The sequence below is a fragment of the Alligator mississippiensis genome, chromosome 12 (assembly GCF_030867095.1).
Source record: "Alligator mississippiensis isolate rAllMis1 chromosome 12, rAllMis1, whole genome shotgun sequence".
Classification (NCBI taxonomy): domain Eukaryota; kingdom Metazoa; phylum Chordata; order Crocodylia; family Alligatoridae; genus Alligator; species Alligator mississippiensis.
The window spans coordinates 6,623,695-6,648,099 of record NC_081835.1 but is presented as its reverse complement, the minus strand read 5'-3'; the positions used below and the strand labels follow the sequence as shown (position 1 = coordinate 6,648,099).

The 24,405-nt window shown below is 41.2% G+C and overlaps 1 protein-coding gene and 1 long non-coding RNA gene across 3 annotated transcripts in view; one reads left to right on the top strand and one right to left on the bottom strand.

Annotated features, from left to right (window-relative positions):
- LOC109286205 (uncharacterized) overlaps nucleotides 1-24,405 on the bottom strand; it is a 372,088-nt gene that overhangs the window by 260,612 nt on the left and 87,071 nt on the right. The window lies entirely within an intron of this gene.
- MDFIC2 (MyoD family inhibitor domain containing 2) overlaps nucleotides 21,236-24,405 on the top strand; it is a 51,458-nt gene continuing 48,288 nt past the window's right edge. The window contains exons 1-2 of the mRNA XM_019499643.2: nucleotides 21,236-21,373; nucleotides 22,077-22,164. Coding sequence (XP_019355188.2) covers nucleotides 22,077-22,164 — 88 coding nt within the window. The 5' untranslated portion in view covers nucleotides 21,236-21,373. The remainder of the gene's footprint in view (nucleotides 21,374-22,076; nucleotides 22,165-24,405) is intronic.

Genomic DNA, 24,405 nt, shown 5'->3' with positions numbered 1-24,405 from the left:
TTGCTGGCAATAATGGGTAAAATGTGGGATGGTATCTGGTTTGCCTCTTAGATTAGACCGGAGGGTCTGAGGGTTTTGTTTGACAGCCCCTGTTCTTATGCCAAGGAAATCCTTCAATGGAGTGACTGCAGACGCCAACTTTATTAGACTTCTCCAAGTCTGAATATTGCTTGCAAATAAAGAGTAACGCAGTACACATCCAGATATACGTTATGATCCAAGTAGAAAATAAGCAGGCTTACAACTTACAATCTTAAAATCCTAAAATTTCTAACAAATGGCCAGCCTGCTGGGGAGATCATCACTGAATTTGGAGAGTAACTTCTAAGACGCACTGGATCTTCTTTACATCTGCAGCCAGGAACCTCAGCAACGGATGCCAGAGGAACAAATCTCAGAGCACTGAGCCCCATTTTACCCCACCAAACAAAGCCTTACAAAATTACTCGATAGAAACTTCAACAGATATGGCCAGAAGGGAGACACTCCTGTGTCATCCTGTTGGTCGAGCTAGAGCACACTGACCTGAGCCCTTAATCAAGATTTGATGGCTACTTTTTTCGAGACGTTTCTCTCACTTATGATTCTGTTCCTTTTACGCTACTTCCCTTAGTCTCACTTTAAGTGGCCTAATTTAGAGTGAACAAACACACCTGAAAGCCTACTAAAGCTACTGTAATGCAAGCTAAAAGGATTCCAGCTCCACACAAAGGTCTACACTAGGTCATTTTTTTTCCTTTTGTTCAGGTTATGCATTACGCAGACTCCGACGACCTTACTGGAAGGACTGTCCCTCTCCTTACGTGACTGCTTGCTATTATAGCAGTTAGCTCCCTAAAGAGATGTAAAATCCAGTCTGCTCATGCTGAAGATGTGACAGCTGAACTTTCTCATTGCAGTTCTGGAGTTGAAACCTTCACATGGAGTAAAGCCAGTGTCTTGAACTTTCCCTGAATAAGCAAGGTCTGCCACTAACACTTGGGGCAATATTCCTATAGATCATAAATATATAAACCAAAGATCATTGAGCACCTTGGTAAAACCAACACCTCTGTGTTTCCTCACCCTATGTAACTTGGACGTGTTTGACCTTTCTCCTGGGCTTCAAATGATACCTCGGTTTTGCTTCATTCACTCACCCAATCCTCCATTTATGTGGTTAACGCTAACTCAGTAGTGACCATAGTTAGACTCTCATTATCGTGCAGGCTTCCAACAACCGACCATTATCCCCTCCGTCTGTTATTGGATTTCAAATCCTTTCCAAGCATAATACAGTATTTTCAAAAAAAAAGAACTCCGTTTCGGCGGGTTTTCAGAAGCGCTCCGCTTTTGAGTGCTGATCTCTTCTGATAACCAGGCCATAATGGGAGGTGCTGCACTAAACACTTTTGAAAGTCTCTGACTCCACTTGATGTGGTTTTTACAAGGACCAGAGTGCTTTTGAAGATGTAACCCCCTGCTGTAAGTGCTGAGCATTTGAAAAAGTCAGTCCTTATGACTGATCATTTCATAATCTGTTCAAATGGGAAAGACAGGCCAGCTCAGCACCCACCGTCCTCCTCAGATACCCCTCAAGTACCTCTGCATTGCCTAGATACCGGCAAAACAGCAAGCATCGTGTAAGATATTCCTGACTTTAAATATGACCGTTTCCAGGCTGGTAGATGATCTCTCAGTGACAGACCCAGTTTTCCCATAGTCTTTGAATAACAGCGATGTTAGTGATGAATTCTCACATCCATTGATCAGCATTGCTCCACATTCAGACAGGATTATGGGCAGTGAATACAACAGTGGAAAGCAGGGTCCTTTACCGCTGCCATCCTGTTTGGTCCTGAACCAGCAATCAGATGCCTGGCTGGCATTGTACTCGTGCAGTCCAACGAAGGCAACCGGGATCTTCGTGGGAGTAAGGGGCTATATAAACATAGCTGACTATACATCTTCATGGCAGCTAGTCACTTCGTTCTTTATGCTGTTTTAGCACGTCTGTAAGAGTGCTCTGCCAAGACTATATTGACTAGGGCTTTCCCCAAATGGATGGCTTAAAAGAGGTCTGAGTGATTATGGAGGAAATACTTTTGTGGGCGATAAGTAGGGATGGGTTTTTTTTTTTGCTGCCCATGATTTGTGCTCTGGTACTGCTCAAGGGCTTCAGTCAGGGTTCAAGACTTCATGTTTCCAGGCACTGTACATATACTTGTTTTAGAGACAGTTCCCGCCTCAAGGCATTTACAATCTAGAGCAGAAGGTTACAGAGGAACTAAATAGACCAATAAAACTTTCAGGGTAGAGAGATGGAGGACGAGCTAACTGTAAAGCCAGCATATTTCAGTAGGGCAAACTGTAGCTGTGGCTCATCTCATGCCCAACCACTGACCCAGCTGTTTACTCTGTTTTATATATAGAAAGCAAGATGCTTCTACCAAAGAGGTACCAAAAAAAAAAAAAAAAAATACTAATATTTTCAAAATTCATATTGGTTGGGTTTCAAGTTATGAAATGTTCATTTGGCTTGAAGATCTCTGGAGGCTGAATAAAGGCTACAAATTTATAAACGATATTGTTCCTGCAACTTTGCAAAAAAAAAAAAAAATCTTTGAAAGATGAATTTAGCAATATGTGGCTGTTAATGGTGTTACATTAAACAGCAGGATTTCCATATGGCGCAAATCTGCTGGATTGTATTGAAAAGGGGGATTTTGTTCCAAATTTCTATGGCATTCTGCAATTTTGTCATTAGATACCCGCAAGCCTTTGCTACAAATGAAGAGGGCAACATGTGCCAAGTACAACAATCTTGAGTTTGCCTTCCAAAGGGAAAATACTGGTTTGCAATTTCTTAGCCCTCACTTCCTTGAAACACAGGAGTTTTGCAGCAAGTGCTTTTTTGTTGTTGCTGGCAAAGGGTTAAATGAAAATGTGTCATTTTCATAATAATAATGTGTTTTATATTGAAATTTGCTCTTCACGTCTTTTCTTTTTAGTGTAAGTGTTGGTGTCTATGAGTGATATGAGGATAAGTTTGCTAGGGCAATTACCCATTATTGTTGAGTAGCTGAGTAGTCCCTTGAGCAAACTCATGCATAATTTGTTTGTGCATAAGATACTGTAGAGCTGAGGCTGCAGTATCTTCCATGCCCCAGCTTATGGGAAAATGTAAGCTTTTTTCCCACTGCTATGCATTTCTTCCCCTATTGTTTGAACTCACACCATCCTTCTCGCCCCCTTGATTCTGTGCCCTGTTCCTGAGTAGGAGTCTCATAACAAGCAGGTGAAGGTCAGAAATCCGCTGTACAAGGGGAAAAACGGTGAATTTCTCCTACAAGATACCTTATAATAATCATGTCCAAAAACATCAATAGAGCCTTTAAAAGGAGTCCTACTCTAATTTATTCATGGTGTCTCTTCCTATCTGCATATCCTTGTTATCTAAGAAAAACACTGTTGTCTGTAAAGTTGAGGTTACCTTCTCAGTACAAGTGTGCAATGGTTCTGGATTAGACAGGATTGGTTTGGTATATAATCACTACATAAAATAATTACCCACTTTTTTAAAAAAATAAATAAAAGAAACTAACCTTCTGCTTTTTGACATTACTCCTCTCCCCTTACAGCTCTCACTCCCTTATCTGCAACTCAGCACTTGCCCTTTTTCACGGATAGCAGCTTCTCCACAACCTTCCCTTTTCTCACAGGCTGCAGCAGTCATTTCTCTCCTAGTTACAAATTCTTTTGTAGCTTCATCCTGAAAAAGGCCCCAATGGTTTAAAAGTTGCCTTCTGACCCCTGGTCCTTCAGAGACTTGCTCGTGCACTTAACTTTATGGTCTGGATGGTTCCTCTGAAAATAACACATCGCCTGTGCTAGGACTGTCGGCAGTTTGGGAACGATACGGTGCCGCTCGCTAGCACAGCTGTACAAATGAATACAAAAGGGTCTGTGTCCCCCTCTCTTCTTATTGCTAATTTGATAGGGCACAGCTGTATACGACACAGAGGAATCTGGAGGGAAGAAGATTAAAAGACCACAACTGTCATATGGCCGTGTAGGATCTAGATCCACTGCAGTACCGCAGCACCTTCACCAATCTGCGTCTGGGACAACTCATGCACACAACTCCTGTTTCCCACTTGAAGGTAGGATTTTCAGAAGCGATCGTCTTAACTATGCTCCTATGGAAGCAAACGAGAATTTCCCCTTCAGTTTTAAGAGAGCAAAGTTAAGGTAAAACCGAGAGCTTTTGAAAAATCTCACCTTTAGACTCGCGTGCTCAGATACCAGAGAGTTATTATCGGTATTGAACTGTATTTGGATTTCATCGGTATCTAGGGTAACAAGCAGAGATGACTCCCTTGGGTACAAAGAAACTTTGATTTTAAAATAACCTGGTTTCATTATATATTTATATTTTAAACAGTGTAAAAAAAGAAGGTGAGATAGATTATAAAACTGTTATAAACAAAATATTTTATAATCTGACGGGTAGGTCAAGATTCACAGTTACCTTTACGAAGCAAGGCCCTCCCTTAAGAGACTGTTTTTGAAAGACTCTTAGGTATTTTCACTGCCCATACCATTATTGTGAGGAAGAAATGGTTGCTTGCTGCACACTACACAGTGGCTCTTCAAGACATGCCATCCATATATAGTGCTTCAAAATTCAGCGGTAACATTAGCACCACCCACCAAGGCAAATCATTCCAAAATGCTTACAGTTTAAATAAAAATATGAATGGGACCATCCTCAGTCCATTATATTAAGCTCATGTGCAAGCACTTCACTCCCTGGCACATCAGCCAGCAGGAACTGCTGAGTGTATAGGGGTTGATGGCAGCCTGTAAGTCTATAAGGGGCGTGCATCAGGAACTGGGAGAGCATCTGTTCACCAGGGCACCCCAAGGGAAGACAAGGTCTAATGATCGCAAACTGCTGGAAGACCATTTTAGATTGGTGGACATCAGGAAAAACTTCTTTACCATCTGAGTCTCCAGAGCCTGGAATAGACTCCCCCCAGAAGTGGTGCAAGCACCTACTTTGGATACCTTTAAGAAACACTTGGATGCTGATCTTGCTGGGGTGATCTGACCTAAGCTGACTTCCTGCCCCTTGGGCAAGATGCTGGACCCAATGACCTTGCGAGGTCCCTTCCAGCCCTAATGTCTATGAAATCATGCTCCTCTGACTGGTATATGTCTTTATACCAATGTATAGAAAGCTAGTCACCACTGGGTATGGAAATATGGACTACCCCAGAACTGGAAGAACAGCTTTTGCTGTGATGGCTCCCCTGTGGGAGCTCACTGGCAGCCAAGGGTTTATTACTACAAAACGGACCGTCCAGCTTTATCCAGCCTGAGAAACACCCACCAAAGAGAGGTCCATTAACAGATCAAGACCAGGGCCACAATCCCCCATTTCTCACCTGCTGGATAAAAGCATGTTATCCATGACTGACCAGGCAGCTTGTATCCTGAAAACATGAACGAAATGCCACATTTTCCTCATTTTTACTATCCTTCCCCTTTTGATATTTTTTGTTTGTATGTTTGATTTTTTTCTCCTTTCCTGTCTACTTTGGCAAAGGCAGGAGAAGATTGATCCTTCACAATTCTATTAAACAGAAGAAATGACTCTTTCCTCCCCACTAAGAAAGCTGCTTTATAGAGTAAGAAATGCAAAACTCTACAACTCTTGGTTCAGAGGTGATACCTTTTATTAGACCAACTAAGAAATTACACCAAAAAAATATATATATTTGCAAGCTTTCGGACACACATGCCCTTCCTCAGGCTCAGGGAAAATTCAAGATGGTAAGAAGTCCCCATAGAGATTTAACAGCCTCTGAAAAAGGAACGCCGACGAGTTTTGATCGTTTGTTCTGCACAACCATTTGCTTTCAGTTTTAAAATGTTATATCTTGTTTTGATTTCCTTTGTTTTATGTATTTAATACAATGCGTTTCCAAGTAGGGCATACGTTTCCTAGTGTGCTTGCCATGGTACCAAGGAGGGCAAGGCATTTGCGAACCCGAACCTTGTTGAGCTGTTTAGTGTTGTAGAGTGACAGGGTCAGGTTAAAACCTTTGGCTCTTGCGGCTAAAATGAACACAACAGGACTCTGCTCTTTCGCCTCCCTGTCTTCTGACATTTTACTAGGCAATGAGGATGGATCTGTAGGAGCAGAGACTTCAGCTTCATGCAGGGAAGAGTCAGCAGGAGCACTCTTTGATGAAGTTTTCCACCCCCATCCCTGCATCCCCAGAGTCTGATGAGGGACATGCTGACCTCTCCAGAAGGAGCATTTTCAAATGAAGCTCCTGAGCTCTCTGAGTTCATATGGAAACAGGTTTACAGATGGCACATCTCTCCACAATGTGCCCTCACCCAATGCAGCAAGCGGTGTCAGTCACTGATGGGCATTACAGCCTCAGAGGAAGGGCAGTGTCAAAGCCTAGTGATTTGTGTTCAGTCCCAGCAGCTGCTCCGGGGTGAAAATGCAGGGAAAAGGAAGAAAGAAGATCGTACCAAAAATCCCTAATCTTAATAGTGAAGTGCTATCCACACCTCTCCTATAACAAATAGGTCACTCGAGAGTGAAGAAGTTTGGCCATCACAAGATGATTCGCAGCCATAGATTGAGAAGGAACGGAGGTCACCCTGCTTTTCACACCTTTTGCTGGAGGCATGGTGTCACTTCAAGGTCTGGGTGCAGCTCCCCCCCCAAAAATCCATGCTCAAGATCACGAAGCACAAGGCACCAACATTGTTTTACACAATGAATAGACAGGCATGCTGTTGCTATAGGCAATGAAGACTATTCTGTTAGGGTTCGAGATGGATGGCTCCTGCCAAATTGAAGTCCCTGGGGATTTAGTAATCGTCACCTCCTGGAGCTGAATCAGGCCCTTAACACGTATCATTCGACACGTGGTAGCAATGTGCTCATTTAAATCACTGAACACTAGTTATCTACACTGGGCAATGCAAAAGTATCGGAGCAGCCCTTTAGACTACCAGATGGTTATGATACAGATGTTATTATGCATTAGAAAAAGAAAAGAGCCTATTGCAAAACAATGAGAAATTGAAAATCATCAGTGGTATTTAGCTCTTATACAGTGCCTTCCATTCCTCGGTCTCCAAGCCCTTTGCAATACAGATAAGCACCATTAACACCATTCTACAGATGGGGAAATAGAGGCACATAGATAGAATAAAAGTGACTTACCCTAGGGCACCAAGAAAGGCAGTGGCAGAGCTGGGAACAGAACCCCATTTACCCCGCTCCCACTACAGTGTTCCTCCACTAAGTCGCACCACGTCTTGCCTGTGTCCATATTGCATACGAACAAGGTATCTTTACATTGAGTTTCTGTCCACATTGAGCAAGGAGTATTATTCCCAACCACCTGCCTGGAAAAATTACCGCTGGAGGGAAAGAAGTCTATACAGGGAGGAAATGATTCAGGGAATGGTAGCGGAGCCTTTTGTGCTCTAGTTTTTAGGACAAAATTTGCGGGGTAGATAATATGAAGCTGTACCTGCTGAAAATTCCTTTGCTGAAAATGTATAAATCACATGCTTGAGTGTAAATTGGAATTAAGAGCAGCGTGCTTCAGATACTCTCTCTGCAAAGCCAAAAGGGGTTATTACCACACAGGCCAGTTTTGTTCCTCAGCAAAGAACTCATAAGAGCAGAGAGGACGCCTGGGAATCGCTTGGAAAATATGGCTTGCAGTTAAGTCCTTGATCAATCAGTGTAGTGAAAGGAGCGGTATCACTCTTCGGAAGTTAATTAGACACTAAGAGTAATACTCTGGAAAGCTTTGAGAGCAGATTGTGTAAAGACAGCTCCCCACATAAATCATCAATATACCTCAACTCTAAATTTCCATCAATTATTAAAGATTTCTAGGCAAGCTAAGCAGATATTATAGGATGCATGCTTTAGAAACTCCCCACCTTAAACAAAATGAGCATTATGAGATAGGTTAGGCTACGCAGTGAGTGCCTTTAAAAGGCCTGAACCACAGTCCACTGATGTCAATGGAAATATTTCCATAGTCTTCAATGGGGTTTGCATCTGGCCCTAAAAAGACAGAAGGGGTGGGAGATAATGAAGGAGAAGTTTATGGGGGGACTGACTTGTTTGGGGGAACATACTGAGGGGGAAGAGAGTAGGGGTGGATGGCAGCCGTGCATTTTGTGGTTGCATTTTTAGTTAGAAATCCAGGTCTGGTCTATTCTATTTTTCTAGATTCTGTGGGTTTAAGCTTAAAATCTGTCTTTTTCCTGGAACAGAAAAAAACCCCAAAATAGAGATAAGTTGCTTGAACATTTAAAAGAAAAGGGGAGAGGGCTTTAGATTTGAATGCAAAGTTCAAGATATAATGGTATGTACCCAAAATAAAATGTCTCAGGTTTTTATGATTCAAGGCAAGATGCCGCTGTAAGGTTTGGGTACTCAAGACTTTAAGCTGTTTATGTATTCCTTTTCCTTTCTGTACTGCTTTTGTCCCCTGAGAAACCTAACAACTGAAATGTAGCAACAGTGTAGAATATTATTTATTGGAGAAAACAAGCATTTAACAGGACTGCAAAATTCCAGTTTGTCAGAGTGAAAAAGCAATAGACAGTGAGTCAACAAGCTGCTAATCCCATATTCATTCCTAGGAATGCAGGGATGCCAGAGATTTTTTATTTTTTTTATTTTTTTGCTTTTTTCTAAAAAAAAAAATTTAAAAATACACACACATGTAGGTTTTTTAATCCATGCACATACAACAAGAGTAAAAACGTGTTTCTGTCAAAAATGGCAGGAGGAACTCTGGCGCGCAGATGTGTGAAGCTATGAGCCACATGTTCTGCCACACTGATCATGTTTGAAAACAAGGTCAATGGCAAGGGCTGTTTAATAAAAGAACGAGCGAGGAATGATCTGGAAAAGCTGGTTAAGGCTGTTTAACGTTACCTTTCCCACATGTTAAATGCTCCTAAGACAGGTGTGTGTGTACCTTAGGGCAGGAAAAGACAAGCTAAGTGTCCTCTGAGTGTCTCCAAGTTGCACCTCTTCAGGCAAAGGATTATTCTCTTTAGCTGGTGTTAAACTGCTCATATTGCAATAAAGTCAGTCTGCTCCATAGGGTCATTGACAGCAATTTGCATCCCTCCAGTATCCCAGGATGCATTGCTCCAAGCCTCTCCCCACCCCGATGTGGACAATCAGTCATCCAGAACTCTACTGCCCCAGACTGACGGAGAGAGCGGGGCAGCCAGGGGCGAGCGGGGAACTGCTAGCGAGCCAGGCAGCCATGGGGCGGACTTGGCAGCTCCCGGCCCTCTAGCAGCCAATCAGAGCTGTACACATTAGAGAGGGTATTAACCCTTAGCACGCGACTGCTAACTTCAGTGCCGTCTAACTTTCCTTAAAGTTAACACATGCAAATTGTAATATGTACAAGCACCTGGGGTCATCCGATCCCAGCGGTCTTTCCTGCCCAAGTGCAAGGAGGCTGGGCCCAATGCTCTGTAAGGTCCCTTCCAGCCCCTAACAACCATGAAAATATGAAACTAAGAAGAAAGCCTGAAGTACTTCCAGCCTTTGACCTCCAGCTTCCACCACCATTGACCTCACCTGCGGTTTCTGACCCATATATTCCTATATGAGCAAATGTTATATACTGTCATGGCACACCATATTTTCACATTCCAGAACTGATTTGGATTTTATTTCTAGGCTTGTGCTTGTGTTTAATTTTATGTATGAACAACATGCAACCACATGGCGGAGAAGGCTGATATTTGAGGCCATGATTCTGCAAGCATAGAGCTTATTGCAGGACCAGGGACTAAGAACAGAAACGCCCCAAATGCAGTTTGGATAAAGGAGAATTTTAGGAACATGAAACTGCTAGCGGGAAGCTTGCTTGGCATATTGATTAGCTCTGACAAATGAGGGAATAATAAATACAAGCTCCCTTCCCAGGTTTCTATGATGTGGTATGTTTGATGCAGTGAAATCAGTTATCCAGGTGGTAACTAGGGTTTAAAACAACTATTTGGGAATAGACAAGTATGGAGAAAAAAAATAAAGGAGAACAAAAACTAGCTTGCTGGTAATATGCTGAATGTCACAATCAAGGGCAATAATAATGATACTAATTTCTGGGATAGCAGCTCTGCAGGATAAAAGGGAGAAATCTGTAAAACTGTGACTGAGTGACAGACATTCAGTGGGATCAGAGCTGAGGTACTTGAACTCAGCGATGAAATGACTTTCTTAGTCATTGAATGACTTAAGATCACTACCCAACATTACAGGCATTTGTATTAATCACTCGATATAGTTTTGAGGCTTGGGACAGAAATCTAGATCAGTTGGTGTGCTAGTGGGTCCAGTACTTTGCTTTTTGAAGTCTATTAATATTTTGCTGTTAGGATCAGTGCAATAATCAGGACTAAGATGCAACTTTTTTTGTACGCTGTTATACATTTCCTTTCTGGTGTACTTGCTCTCAGTTTTACATGAGCAAACACAACTATCTACTAGATGAGATAAAGGTTGCCATTTTGGCATGAAATCTCATATTGGGTAATATCAGTAGCAGTGTCAACTTTCAATAGGAAATCTGATGACTAATAGATAATTAAAACAGAGAAAAGGTTATGTGAATTGCATTTTTGTTTACTGCATTTTCCAGTGTATAAGATGTATTTGCCTGCAAAATGAGATCTAAAATTAAGAGGCAATTTATACATCACATCTCTGGTAACAAAATAGAATTGAAATAATTGCAGTGAAACTTGACTAAATTTCAATCCATAACTTCAAAATTCAATCAGAAGTTAATTATTTTTTTCACATTTGTCTTCTTTTTGAGGGGTGAGGGTGGAGAGAATGTCTTATACACATGTGCATTTTATACACCTGAAAATAATGAGATATAGCCTAACATTTCTAGTAGTGTGTTTCTTTTGCTCTACCCTCCTCATCAGTAGAGAAGATGCCTGGTGATGTAGATTTACAGTCAGTAAAAGTGAAGGATGATTCCTGATGCATGATCACTACAGAAAGGATGTGGACAAATCGGAGAGAGTTTGGTAGACGGCAATGACAATGGGTTAGGGGGCTGGGGCACATGACTTGTGAGCAGAGACTGAGAGGGAACTGGGCTGATTTAGTCTGGAGAAGAGAAGACCGAAGGGGATTGAATAGCAGCCTTCACCTCCCTGCAGGGGGGCTGCAAAGAGGATGGAGCTGAGCTGTTCTCAATGGGGGCAGATGACAGGACAAGGAGCAATGGGCTCAAGTTGCAGCAAGGGAAGTTGAGGTTGGATATTAGGAAAAACTCTCTCACTAGGAGGGTAGTAAAGCACTGGAACATGTTACCCAGAGAGGTGGTGGACTCTCCATCCTTGGAGGTTTTTAAGACCTGGCTAGACAAAGCCTTGGCTGGGATGATGTAGTTGGGGCTGGTCCTGCTTGGAGCAGGGGGTTGCACTAGATGTGACCTCCTGAGGTCCCTTCCAACACTAATTTTCAATTATTATGTGATTAAGGATTTGTCTTTACTACAGAGCTAGCTGAAGTTACTGCACATGATTTTTCCCACTGGACCTAGATTAGTTCAAGAAAAGGCTTCCGCCTGCAAAGACTATCTTAAACCATATCCTAGTTACAATATCCACAGCGGTGCTGTACTAAGCTGAGTGAGATGCCTTGGTTCTTGGTGCTGCACTAGTTATTCTCTTTCAGTTCTGTATTCAGTCTGCATACAGATGTGAAGGTGTGGAGCCCACTCAGAATAACCACTAGCCCTTACCAAAGGTTGGCATAAATGGAGTTATTTCGGGAACCAGCTACATGCCATGAAATATGGTGGAGGATCTTTTCAGCAGTGGCTTCTTGGTCTCAGAAGTCAGCAAAATGCATTGCAAAGGAGGTCACAGAGCACCGGAGCGAGTTCAGGCCAGTCGTCATAGCTGAGCCATGTCCCTGTACTAATGGACGATTGCAGAGCTGAATCACAAGCACCAGTGGTGGGGTTATCTCATGCTGAGCCCTGGTAACACAAGAAGTCCAGCCATGATAGCAGAGAGCACCCTCAGGTAATTTTGTCCATTTTATCTTGGAAAAAAAGCAGGAACATCAGTCCGGAGGCTGGGGGACAAATGCAACAGAATTCCCCCACTGCAAGGATTTTAGGGGAGGGGACCCAGCCCAGTGGGGAGGGAGCAATTCCTTGTTTCTTTGTCCCATGAGTTTTCATACAAGTTTGACAGATATACGCTTTCCAGAACTGCCTTTTCCTTCTTTCACTTTCATTGCCAGCAAAATGTTGGCCATATGTCAGAATAATAACTGAACGTGAACATTCGAAGTGGCTGGCCCTATGCTGCCGTCAAAGCAGCAGCGTACACTGCAGAAGGAGCCCAAAGGGCAAATAGCCTCTCTGGGACTGGGGGATGTGAGCCAGGCCATGCCCCAATGAACCCGGTCATGACCTGTGGAAAAAATACTGCTTTTAATTAAATGATCGCCTAGCATCATAATGCATACAGACAAGGGAGCAGAAATAAGGTTGCCTGGGCAACCTAAATTCTGGCATTTCCTAACTTATGAGTGTTTGGCTTAGTGATGTAAATAATGTTCTTTTAGAACAGAGTGGTTTGGGGATTTTTTTTTTTTTTGCATGTATATATTAGAAAGAGAAGGGAAATAATTTAGATTGATATATAGGGGTAACACTTTTTCAGCAGAAGACACTGATGGAAAAAAATAAGGTCAGATCCTAGGTGCAGAGTAATGTCCCCTCTAGCATGGAGACGTAGGTGGCTCCCTGTTCTACACATGCAACCTAGGTCTAGAGAGCTACCAAGGGCTCAATCATGCAAGTTAGAGCACGATTATGGCTGCTTGAGCTTGCATCAGTGAATGCAATACCTCCAGACCATCAAAAGGCATACTGGCCTGGAAAAAACAGCCTTTATGGCAGCAGAATAGCTCTAAACCACATGAGTTTTAAGCTAAGGCCAGGAAACCGATTTCAGTCTCCTTGATTTATTGCTGCAACATTAGAATAGGCCAATAGCTAGTGTACAGGCATACATATACAGTTGGGATCTAAGTTGGTCACAAATGTACTTTGCTCCATTTTCATTTTTATGCATGTTTCCTGCACGCAGCTCTATTTTTGGCAACAACTTTTGACAAGATGCTTTTCATGTTCATGAAAAATATCCTGTGTCTCCAAATCAAAATCAAACAGCAAAATGAGCTGTTTGGTACCTTTACCATCTCTGGCAGCAGTCCTACACCTGTAGCTTGTTTTATGTTCAATAGAGGCTGGTACTTAAAAAAACAACAACCATGATTATGATATATAAACTGCCTTTAAGCCTCAAAGTTGTTTTTGAAGCATGTATGTGGCATCGTATACTGAATCAGAAAATTCCACCCTCTCATTCTGTACTCTCATCTCGAAACCTACACTTTTTCCTGAAATTCTGTTGCATTTAAAAATAGAAAGGTCCTAGTTTAAAGCAACATTAATTTTTGGTTATACTGGTATTCTATTTCAATTAACCTCTGCTAGTGCTTCAAAGCATTATCTTATCTGCAGATTATATCAAAGATGAGAGCTTCCAGTTTTAAATATGACTTGTAATTATTTTAAAGATACAAAAGCATCATTTGTGAATAGAGGATCAAATAGAATAAATACCTTTTTCTTTTTCGATCCAGAAAAGTCCATTCATTTAAACACTAGGCTTGATTTAGATGGGGGGGGAGGGGGGAGAGGGAAATCTTAGACCAGGTTCTGACATTTATAAACCAGTCTATGTGTACTGAATTTTTGTTCTGTTATGGGTATAGACCGGTTTCCAATCACTTATACCAGTAAAAGTGTAATGTCGTACCTGGCCCTAGAGTGGGCTTCTCTCAATCTTCCCTGTTGGAGCTATTCAACTTTTAATGGAAATTTAATTAGCCTTTGGAGAAAGAAGCCAGGTCTCCAAATTCCAGGTAAAGCCCTGACCACTGTGATATAGAGTCAGTCTGTCTCCCACCCTCTCTGGCCCAATAACTATTTGATAATGTACAGGGGAATAGTGGGTCTCAGCCTCTCTAATGAGTCTCTTGTTGGAGAGACTGAGACCCAATTTAGATCAGCCTGATGCTCAGGGCACCTTTTGCAAGATAGAAGACCCTTGTTCAAGTGGCTCAGCTTTTGGTCTGTGTCTCCCCCCTCCTCCCCTTGTGTCCCAATCCTGGATCAGAAAAGCTGTTCTGAAAAGAGTAAAGTTCTGAAAAAAGTAAGCTGTTTCATGGAAATATTAAAGTTCTAACAAAGATTTCTCAGTTTTGACAAATTAGCTTTTTCTGGCAAAAAAGCCATGAATTTAAAAAGGGAATGCACCAGCTGCATGGAGAGACTAGAGTAGTGGCACAGAGGACTTGTGTCCTCACTGGGTTACCAGCCCTCCATTTTCACACCACTAAGCCCTGACAGATGAGTCGAGTCTTTTGTTAAACCTTGAGCTAAAGCCGTTGTGAAGACAAAATCATGGACCTTAACTAGCCAGGAGTAAGACTGCCAAAAAAGTAACTGAAATAGAGAGAGAGGCAGGAAGAGGAGGCAAGATAATGGAGCCAGCAATAAAGGCCTAACAAATTAAAAGGAAGGCATAGTCCTCAAGTGGGTAAGGCTGCGCACCCAGGAATGGTAGATTCAAGTCAGTGTGCCATAGATCACATCACTTCACCATTTGATGCCCGCTTCTTTTTCCTCCCACCGTTTGTCTTGCCTCTTTAGGCTTGAGACAGAAAATGCCAATGCATGCACTGGAAGGTACATACGAGAAGAGGTGAGAGGGGAAAGGAAACAAGACAGGTAAGGCAGGAAGCAGATAGCAACACTTTTGGCACTTTAATTTTACATGCTGCACTTCAGCGGTTCAGACTGCACGTTGTTAGATAGTTGCAAAAGCACATTTCCCTCTTAGCAGGCAGCAAGTCCGTCAGTACCACTTTTAATTATAGTCCTTGCATATATTTGTAAGTTTAATAATGTTCTGTGTTTGTATTAAGCATTGATTGTTATCCACTTAATTGTAAGGAAATGAGGTGCTGCAGCTATGCCAAAAGGTTGAACAGCAGTACTAAAAAACAGGAGGCAATCTATACTAGCTAATAAACTAGCAGGCATGGAACTTGCATTTAAATTGACACTTTATTCAACAGAGAGTTCAACCCAACCCAATGCAGTCTATAACATTAACCAAGCACAGTGTATCTCATACCAATTGGCAGGCCCCTCATGCCAGAAATAAAAAAGGAAAAAAAGGGGAAAAAAAGGAAAGAAAGAAAATGAATGCAACAGATCATGGACAACCTGTAACAGCAAATACCTGTCCTACTACTTCACAATCCACAGAACCACGCATGCATTATCAATCAATTACTCTTTAAATCTCCATGTGTATCATGGACTGAGCACATGGGGCAATTCTAATTTCCATTGCCTCTCTTAAATGTGGTCCAGTACTGCTTATTAGTGTGCTTTCCAGTTATGCAAATCAGCGAAGGAGTCTACAGATGTCCAAGTTTCACAACACTCTACCTCCACCTTTACAGATGCTGCTGAGGGTGCAGCAGGACACAGTTACATGTACAACCTTTGCAACATGTCTGGACAGTTTTGGAGGCTGCACCATCTTCCTTTCCAAATGTTCACTCCATTGCTATTTTGCAACTGATTAAAACACAACTGAGTTTTCTCTGGAGCCCACACGAATTGCTTCATAAGCCGTGGCAGGCAAGGCCCCCAAAATAATTGTAGGCATCTGTGATCCATTGATAGAAATGGTATTGGAAGGGAATAAAGTCCCAGCTTGACCAAGCATGTAAAATCCCCATCCTCCCAGAATCGTGGCATCATATGCCCTGCCTACGTTTCTTGCAAGAACCTTCCCCTGTGGTCCACTGACCCTTGCAATAACCTATATCTGATTCCTTCAAGAGGACAAATCATAAGTATGTAGCACCACATAAAAATATCACTAGGCACACTGTGGACACAAGTAACCAGAGGTTGGTATATGCCACAGAGGGAGTGTCTACATGTTCAATTAATGCGGAGCAATAAACTCTAGCACTTATTACAATGGAATTTATTGCTCCCAGGATCCCCCAGGTGCACCACTTACACGTGTGCTCAGGACTGCAGCACACTGAGCAGGGTCGGAGCAGCCCCAAGTGGCAGAGGGCCTGGGAGGGCTGCTCCAACCCAGCTCAGTGTGCTGCAGAGGGGCTGGCTGGAGCATGAGGGTGATCTAGTACAGGGTAGCCAACAGGCAGCCCCCACACTGAAGCACCCTTGTGCCCCAGCCACCCGGTTTACACATGTGGTGCTACAGAGTGAAAACCTCCGCAGCAAGATAGTACTTGTATTTATAAATACTACCCTGCTGCAGAGTGAATTAGTTTCCTGCACCCTGATAGGGCTGCACGTGTGGAGGTGAGACGTTTACTGCAGAGCTAATTAGTCTACTCCACAGTAAATGTCTCATGTAAATGCACCCAGAAAACAATGTGGATGAGGAGGGGAAAGATAAGTGGTTTGCCTGATGAGAGCCAGACTGAACAGATACAACACAGGAGATACTGAAGAACTGAACCCTCCGGAGGGAGCCAGCTAGAAATTCCTATAGCAGTATTAACAGCTAAACAAAACTTTGTAACTTTGTCCTTCTGGGTATTTAGAGAATGCTCTCTGAAGTGGATAGGACTTCTTTTTCTACTGTCTGTTTAGACTCTCTCTTTTTGCTCCCGTTCACTCTCCTCACCTCAAATTAAATTCACCCATGCCCTCTTACTCCTTTTTCCCCTACCCTTTTCCCTCGACCTTCTTCCCTCTCCATTAGCTTATTCTATCCTAATTAACCCTGACAAGAAACATCATGGAAGTAGCATGACATGGGTAGCCATCACGTAGTTCTCTCCGCTTTTGATCATTCGATTGTTTCCCCTTTCCTGCATCTGTCTTGTCTATTTAGATTGCAAGCAGTTTGGAGCTGAGACTACCTGCTCCTCTGTGTCTGTACAGTGCATAGCATGAGTGGGCCTCATCCTTGGTTTGCCTGTAGGCTAGATGACCATAAAAACCATGATTAATAATACCCAAAGAAGCTTGTCTGCCCATGATTAATCATAGGCACTATTGTGATTCAGGTGATAACTAGTAACAACAAAATAGGACGTTGCAGCAAAGAAAACAAGACTGGACTTGAAACGACATACGGCTCTCACAGTCACTATTGCCTCTTGGTGTTTTTTATTTTAAACTGGGAACATGGAAACTCTTGGAGTACTTTTAATCTTGCTATTTCCCCCTTCCTCTATGTCACTAGCAACCTCTGTTCTAAACGTCTACTGCAGCCCCCTGACACCTTTTCTTTCCCTTTTTCTCATTGCAACACACCGTTTTGCACGTATCGCCAATCTGTTGTGGCAGTGAGTGCCAAAGCGAGGCAAAGCCCCGCAGCTCTCAGTACAGGACACAGACTTTGTACTGTAAAACGCTACCGCAGAATGTCAGAAAGGTTGTGAGAAGTAAAGTCCAATTGCCTCCGTACTGCTCAACGCCACTGCAGATATAGATCACTTATCTCCAGCTCGCGGTGGTCCATATAAACACGCTGTTTTGTACTTGAAACACTCACAAGACATGATAGTATGGCTAAGAAGACCATGCATTTTACATGTAAAAACCAGAATAATTTTGCTGTATACTGTGTTCCCACAACTTAATATTCTACAGACCGATACATGATCAAGAAGAGATTCCTTAACTTTGACAGGGCACATCACATTATACTCACTTTATTATTGGAAATGATCACCCCAGGGTGCAGAAGGGAGCAAAGGGATAGTCTCATCATAGAGCTCCTCGTGCACATTTACTGCAATACGGGATTTTCCAAAGCTACAGAGCGCCACTTGCCAGCAGACATTGAGCTGGCTACATTTTGCCTGTAAAATGCAAAAGAGAACTATAACTGCTTAATCTAATGCTGTGCTAGGGAAATTTCGTGCGGTAGCTGATGCACATGTCAACATTCACATTATTACCTCTCCTGGAAATGAAACCTCTAGGGATACAGTTCACTTATTCAAATAAGAGTCACTTCAGATACTAAAATATATTGTTGACCTCTGTACCAACTGGATGGAGCCAAGGGCTCTCTCAGGTAGGTCTTCATTTAAATTCAGAGAAAGAACGTGATCCTGGACTCTTGACCAATACGAAGCATGCAAAGAAATCCTGAGAATAAGGATATTTGCTAAAATTGAGCTTGAAACTTCAAATGTTTCCCTTAAATTTGAAGAATATTACAGTCTGTTAAAGACTCCTTTTGTCCAATTCCACAAAGTCCTTAAATGCACTCCTAGTTGAACAGACCAGAAAAATAAACTCCTTTTATACTCCAGAATTTCAACAAGCATTTGATACAGTACATTTATCTGGCTGCTGATTGATATCACATCTATTTTGGCATTATGATTATTATTTTTTTATCCTTCATATAAATGCCCTATTTCACAATCTGGAAAAAAAAAAAAAAAAGGAACAAGTGATGGGCCATAGCTATTTAATAGCTATAAAATAAAACCTATAAAATAAAAGTGAAATGAATTATCAATCCATAAACTAAAGTTCGGGTGTTTAAAATAGGCTATGGCTTTAAAAATTCAATTACTGATTTAATAGAAACAAGTTTACTCAATATTTTAATGACCATCTTGCACAGCATTTTTCTTCTCCTTTGCAAAGGCTAGCATTACTAAAGATGCTTGACAGGCATGTCATTCCTCTAACTATTTTAGGATTGATTAGGAAATAGAAATATTGATGTATTTATCCAAAATAGCTTAATTAAACGATGCACAAATAGCACACAGGAATGTGTCTCAGTAGAAAACTGGAGCTGACCAAGAAAACAAAAGCTTTCATTTCATGTTCCTGGATAGAAAGTACTAGGGACCATTAAGTGAAAGTCAGCAATGAAAACCACTTTGAACAGGAAATTCATCTAACCCCCTGGACCAGTTAAGAGGTTCCTTCCCTTGGTTCATATTAAACTGTAACACAACACTCATGACCTGCAAATAATGTTGAATATTCTTTAGCAAGGGGTCAGCAATCTTTCTTTCTCCTGTTTGTGCATGTGTACTTTAACAAAAATAGTAGGGCTCAGATTTGGGGAGAGATCTCTACCTATCAAATGTCAATAGCTAAACCAAAATCTACTCCTGGAGTCCAGAAGGTAAAGCCTTCCTAAGACTCAGCCCAAACTGCAACTTCAGTGAGATCTTTAAGTGATTACGGCATGGGTGCTTTCAAAGCATGGTAGCTTTGGGATTTTTTGTTTTCTGTTTCCTTGTTGGCCTAGGGACCCTGATAAATCCTTGGAACAAGAGCAGCACCTGAATTTCTAATGAATTTAAAAGCAACCAACATCTTGATGTTAATATAGGATCATAAGAAAGTAGGGCTGGAAAGGATCTCGCAAGGTCATCCAGTCCAGTCCCCTGCTCAAGGCAGGATCATCCCTGACTAAACCCATCCCAGGCACGTGTCTGTCCAACCTGCTCTTGGAAATTTTCAGGGATGGAGAGTCCACAACTTCTCTATTTAACATGCTATTTCCATAAAGTACTCATCAGCCCTGACCTGGCAATCAGATTTGTACAGATACACCCGTGTGAAACATAACCCACTTCACCAGAACTCCATGTCGGCCCAGGAACCCACCCACCGTTAGTAGTTGTCTCTCTTCCTCACCCAAAATCACAGGTATAGTAACGTGAAAAAGGTGCGTGTGTTCACTTGTGTGTTTATGGGGAGAACACATCTTTCAATGCTCTATGCAGGAGGATAGCACAAGTGTATTAAAGGATCAGAGCATGCACACTTCATTTCCCTCTTCCACCTTTTCCCCCCCACCCACCCACTGCTCGCTCCGGTTCTCAAAGCACCCTACTAAAATACGTTTTCAAACCATGCTACCGTGACTGTACATTTTGTTAATGTAGTAACAGGTGCCTAACATGCAGTTTGCAATCAGCCAAAGATGGCAGAAGAATCTCAATCGTGTTGGCATAGGAGATTTAAAACCAGCAAAAGAAATGTTTTTTTTCCTGTGTAAGAAAGAATGACATGTGATGGGAGAGTAGAGGAAGATAATTGTCATAACAAAGGGAATGTGTTATTATTTATTGGCCACACTTAAGCACTGGGATCTTGGATTATAGTATCTGATGACAAACTCTGCTTGAAATTTTGTAAATATTGCTAAAAGGTAAGAAAAATGAATAACTCTGAATTTATTCTGCAATTAATGCTATGGAAATTCAGACCTGGAAAGTGGAGTGGTATTTTCTTGTTACTCCATACAGTATTTCTCGCTTGGAGACCTGATGTTGCAAGGTTTTGAGTACCCTAAAAATCTCACCAAAACCGGGCCTGATCCTGTTCTGCTCACCTCAATGGGAGTTCTGCCCATGACTTTGATAAGGCTATTCTAAAGCCCATGAATGGTGCTGACAGTACACAGCACCTCAAACTCAGGCCAGAGTTGATAGCTCTGAATCCATGAGATGCTGACTATAAGCTCTTTGGGACAAGGCCCGTCCCCAACTGAGGTCTCTAATTACTACTGCAATACAATAATCCAGCTCTATTGCCTTTGGTATCCTTGCCTACCATGGAAAATCTGGCCCATAACTCACTGGGAGTGCAAAAAAACGCTCACCATCTCACAGCATTGGGTTTTTACTTTCCCAAAATGTCAGCAGTAAAGCGACACTTCTGGACTAGCCTGCACATCTAAGAGCGTTTTAACTTGCATAGCCAAAATATTCCAACATTTATCTGATTTGTCACTATTAATTTTCTGGCTTTTTTTTTTTTCTTTCAGAGATTCACCCGAGTTATGAACTGTGGTAGTAACCTGCTTGAAAACAGCTCTTTATTTATAATGATGTTGCCTTTATGCAACTTTAATAGAGCTGGGAGGTTGTTTCCTCCATCCCCCCACCCCAGCCTTGATAGTGCATGCAACAAAAAAAAAAAAAAAAGAGAGAAAGAGAGAGAGAGAAATCCTCAGCAATAAGTTGGCTGATTCTGGCAGCAAGACAAATGTAGCACCACACAGCAGGGAGGAAGAGAGTGCATTGCTCATCCTTTCAGTTTTGTCAGTGTAAGGGAATGCTGGACATCAGACAACAAGGGATTCTGCAGGCTGAACTGCTCAGCTGCTTCTGAATCCCGCGACTTTCATCTCTTCTGTTTGGAATATACAGGTAAAAATACTGAAATGCTTTAGCTAACTGGACTCGGTGAATAAAAAAGCAATTCTGACGAAGATTGGGCAGCCTAATCTTATTCTTAGCAAGCAATGGAAGTAAACTACAGTGTCTGATCTAACCGCTACTGTATACACAATGCCCTCAGGCACTGTAACTTTGCTCTAATGAGAAGACGCTCGTGCAAATAAATTGCTGAAAGTGAAAGTAAAGATTTTTTGGTTGCACTTTGCTAAAGTTCTCTTTATAAATACTTTATTTCTATGGAGCTCATTTTAAATAGCATGCTTTATGACAACTAAGAACCAGATTAAACAGGTTTATGGGAAACCTTATTTTTAGCCACAGTATATCTAATGCTCTGTAGTACAATATACGTGTGTTATCGTTGTGTTAAGAATGTATTACTCATGCAGTGCATAATATAATTTTTAGTAATATTTAAGAATCGAACTATAACAAGCAATCATGCAATATTGATAACGCTTTGAGAAACAGTATACTAGTTTAATGTGCAAGAGATTTTGAAGGATTAGTGATCAGTTAAAAAAAATTAAAATAGTACATGTAAGCATACACAATTTATTACCAGGATATGACACCGGGAACCAAAAAAAGAGAGAGAGAATAGATTTTATTTGCAGAAACTTTGCTTTACAGAAGAACTTTCACCATCCCAAAATTATTTTCTTCCTTCTAGATGTCAGAAGCCAAGACAGACAAGGTACAGATCAAATCTACTGAAAGTTTTGAAAATGACAAGCAAAATATTTCTTGGTTGAATGAAGGTAGGTTTATTGATTAACCTGCATATTTCTTTTTGTCCCAATTCATTTCTTGTACTTTATTAAATGTAATCTTGTAGCAGAAAGCCAAGAAACTATAGACAAAATTTCTACTGACGTGAATGGGGCCAGGATTTCGCCCTATGAGACCTCTAGCTAGCTGCCTAGAATGCATGCAAAAACTTTTACGTATTCTGCAAACCATCCTAAGTCGTCAGAATCTGAATTCCCCAATAACCTTTCATCCTGCGACTTTCAGTCGTAAGGGAAGCTTTAATTTACTTTAAACCAGCCACTACCATTAAGAGTCATAGGCATAAACATGAGCTCCTTGCAATGGTTTTGCTAAGTCAAGTGCCAGTAAATCAGAGTTTGTATGTGTTACACAGAATTTGGTAAAAAATTAATTAAAGATCTTGAGAGTGTGCCTGTTATCCATGCCTGAAGAGGGGAATCCTAACGGCTTATAACATCCCATTGTTCTTGGTGTTTTCCTTTTGTATAGAAAAATACCAGATGCTGACATAAATGAAGAGAAGTACTGCAGTGAAACTAGTGAAAAACTTTTCCTTCTGCAGGAAAAATTTCACCATTAATTATGAAAGACAGCTGTTTTTCATCAAATATTGTATTTTAAGAACATTTAAGAGGAAAAAATATATGAAACGGGGGTTTTTTGTTTACTGAATACATCTAGAATGGATGGAGATTTTGTTGAATGGATGGAGGGCTCTTTTTAAATAAATATTTCAAAATATTAAAAAAAAAATCTTTAAAACTGACATAGGATTTAGTTGGAGCTTTAGTATGTTTGACACAGAGGACCACCTATGCAATATTTCACAATGCTTTACATCATTTATTATACATAGGGATTATATATAGGACATATATGATACCCATCAGGCGACTTAAACTCCCAAAACAAAATGTTACAAGACTTATTAAAGGCATTTGTTATATATTGCTTGTTCAGATGCATTTTCTGGCTTTTATAGTATAGTATTACATTCTCATTCTAACAAATATGTTGGGAGGGTTTCAAAAAGTGACTTCATATTTTGAAGACTTGCATTAAGTATGTCCATATAAAAGAAAGACCGCATTCATAAGAACAATTGTTGTATAATTTGTAAATTGTGATATTTCTTTATTTTTATTGCCACTTTATACCTGCAGTAAAGAGGAGTAAAATCTGAGGTCCAGTCCTGGTCTCTCACTCACTCTACTGACTAGATCAATGTCGAGGTCATACTTCCAAACAACAAAATCATCGCATCAAGCAAAACCAGTTTACTAACACAGGTGCCCTTTGAGTGTCCATCTTCCATCCAGCCACACAAAAAATTCCAATTAACTTTAGTGGGAGCTTTGCTCGTCCTGTACAGTCAGGATAAGAGCGTCACAGAAAGCAATACAACCAAAAAAGCTTTTCCCGTGGCAAGAGTCTTGCATTAGACCTTGTAAATCTCAGGAATCAACGTGAAACAGCCCATGTCTATTCCTGAATGCCCAATTTGCAGCGATACAAGCGGTGTATCGTTGCCTACTCTTTTACAGATGAGAAAACTAAGGCAAAGGGAGCTAACGTCTACTGTCACACAAAGCACCAGTGGGAAAAGCTGGTGTTTTCTTAGCCCCAGCTATTTGTTCATTCATTGGTCCATGAGACCTCAAAGCGTTGCGTCTGCTCGTGTTCATTGTAGCTTTGGCCATTCTTATCAACAGTAGTTTATCATTTCCCTACTCTATTCACTTGAGATTCATCTCATAGGGATCCCACTGACAGTCGCATAGGCAGATCCAAGATCCTAAGTTCAGCCTACTCATATTTTTATTGTTGTGTTTTCTTGGGAATCAATCTCTTGTAGAAACCAATATTCAAATTCTGCCCACTGGTCACAAATGTGGACTGTAGCACAATTGGGCTTGGAAAGTTTTGTATAATCGCTGAGTTAGTAAATGGCTGAAAGGCAGCTTGGTTGGGAGGGATATTTTGTTGTACAGGTTATAACTGAGAAACAATGGTTCATAATTTCTTTTCTTTTTTTTCCCTGTTTTTATTATTTTTAAACCACTTATGTTGGGTGTAGATTGTTTGCATTGAGCCTGTGCATCATTTCAGATTTTCCAGGTTTTAAATATAATAATGATCATGGATTTGTGCATCCCAGTAAGCAACGTAGAGTAGATCTGTATCCTTCTACTGTTTTCTTCAGGCAGTGTAAAAAAAATTACATAAAC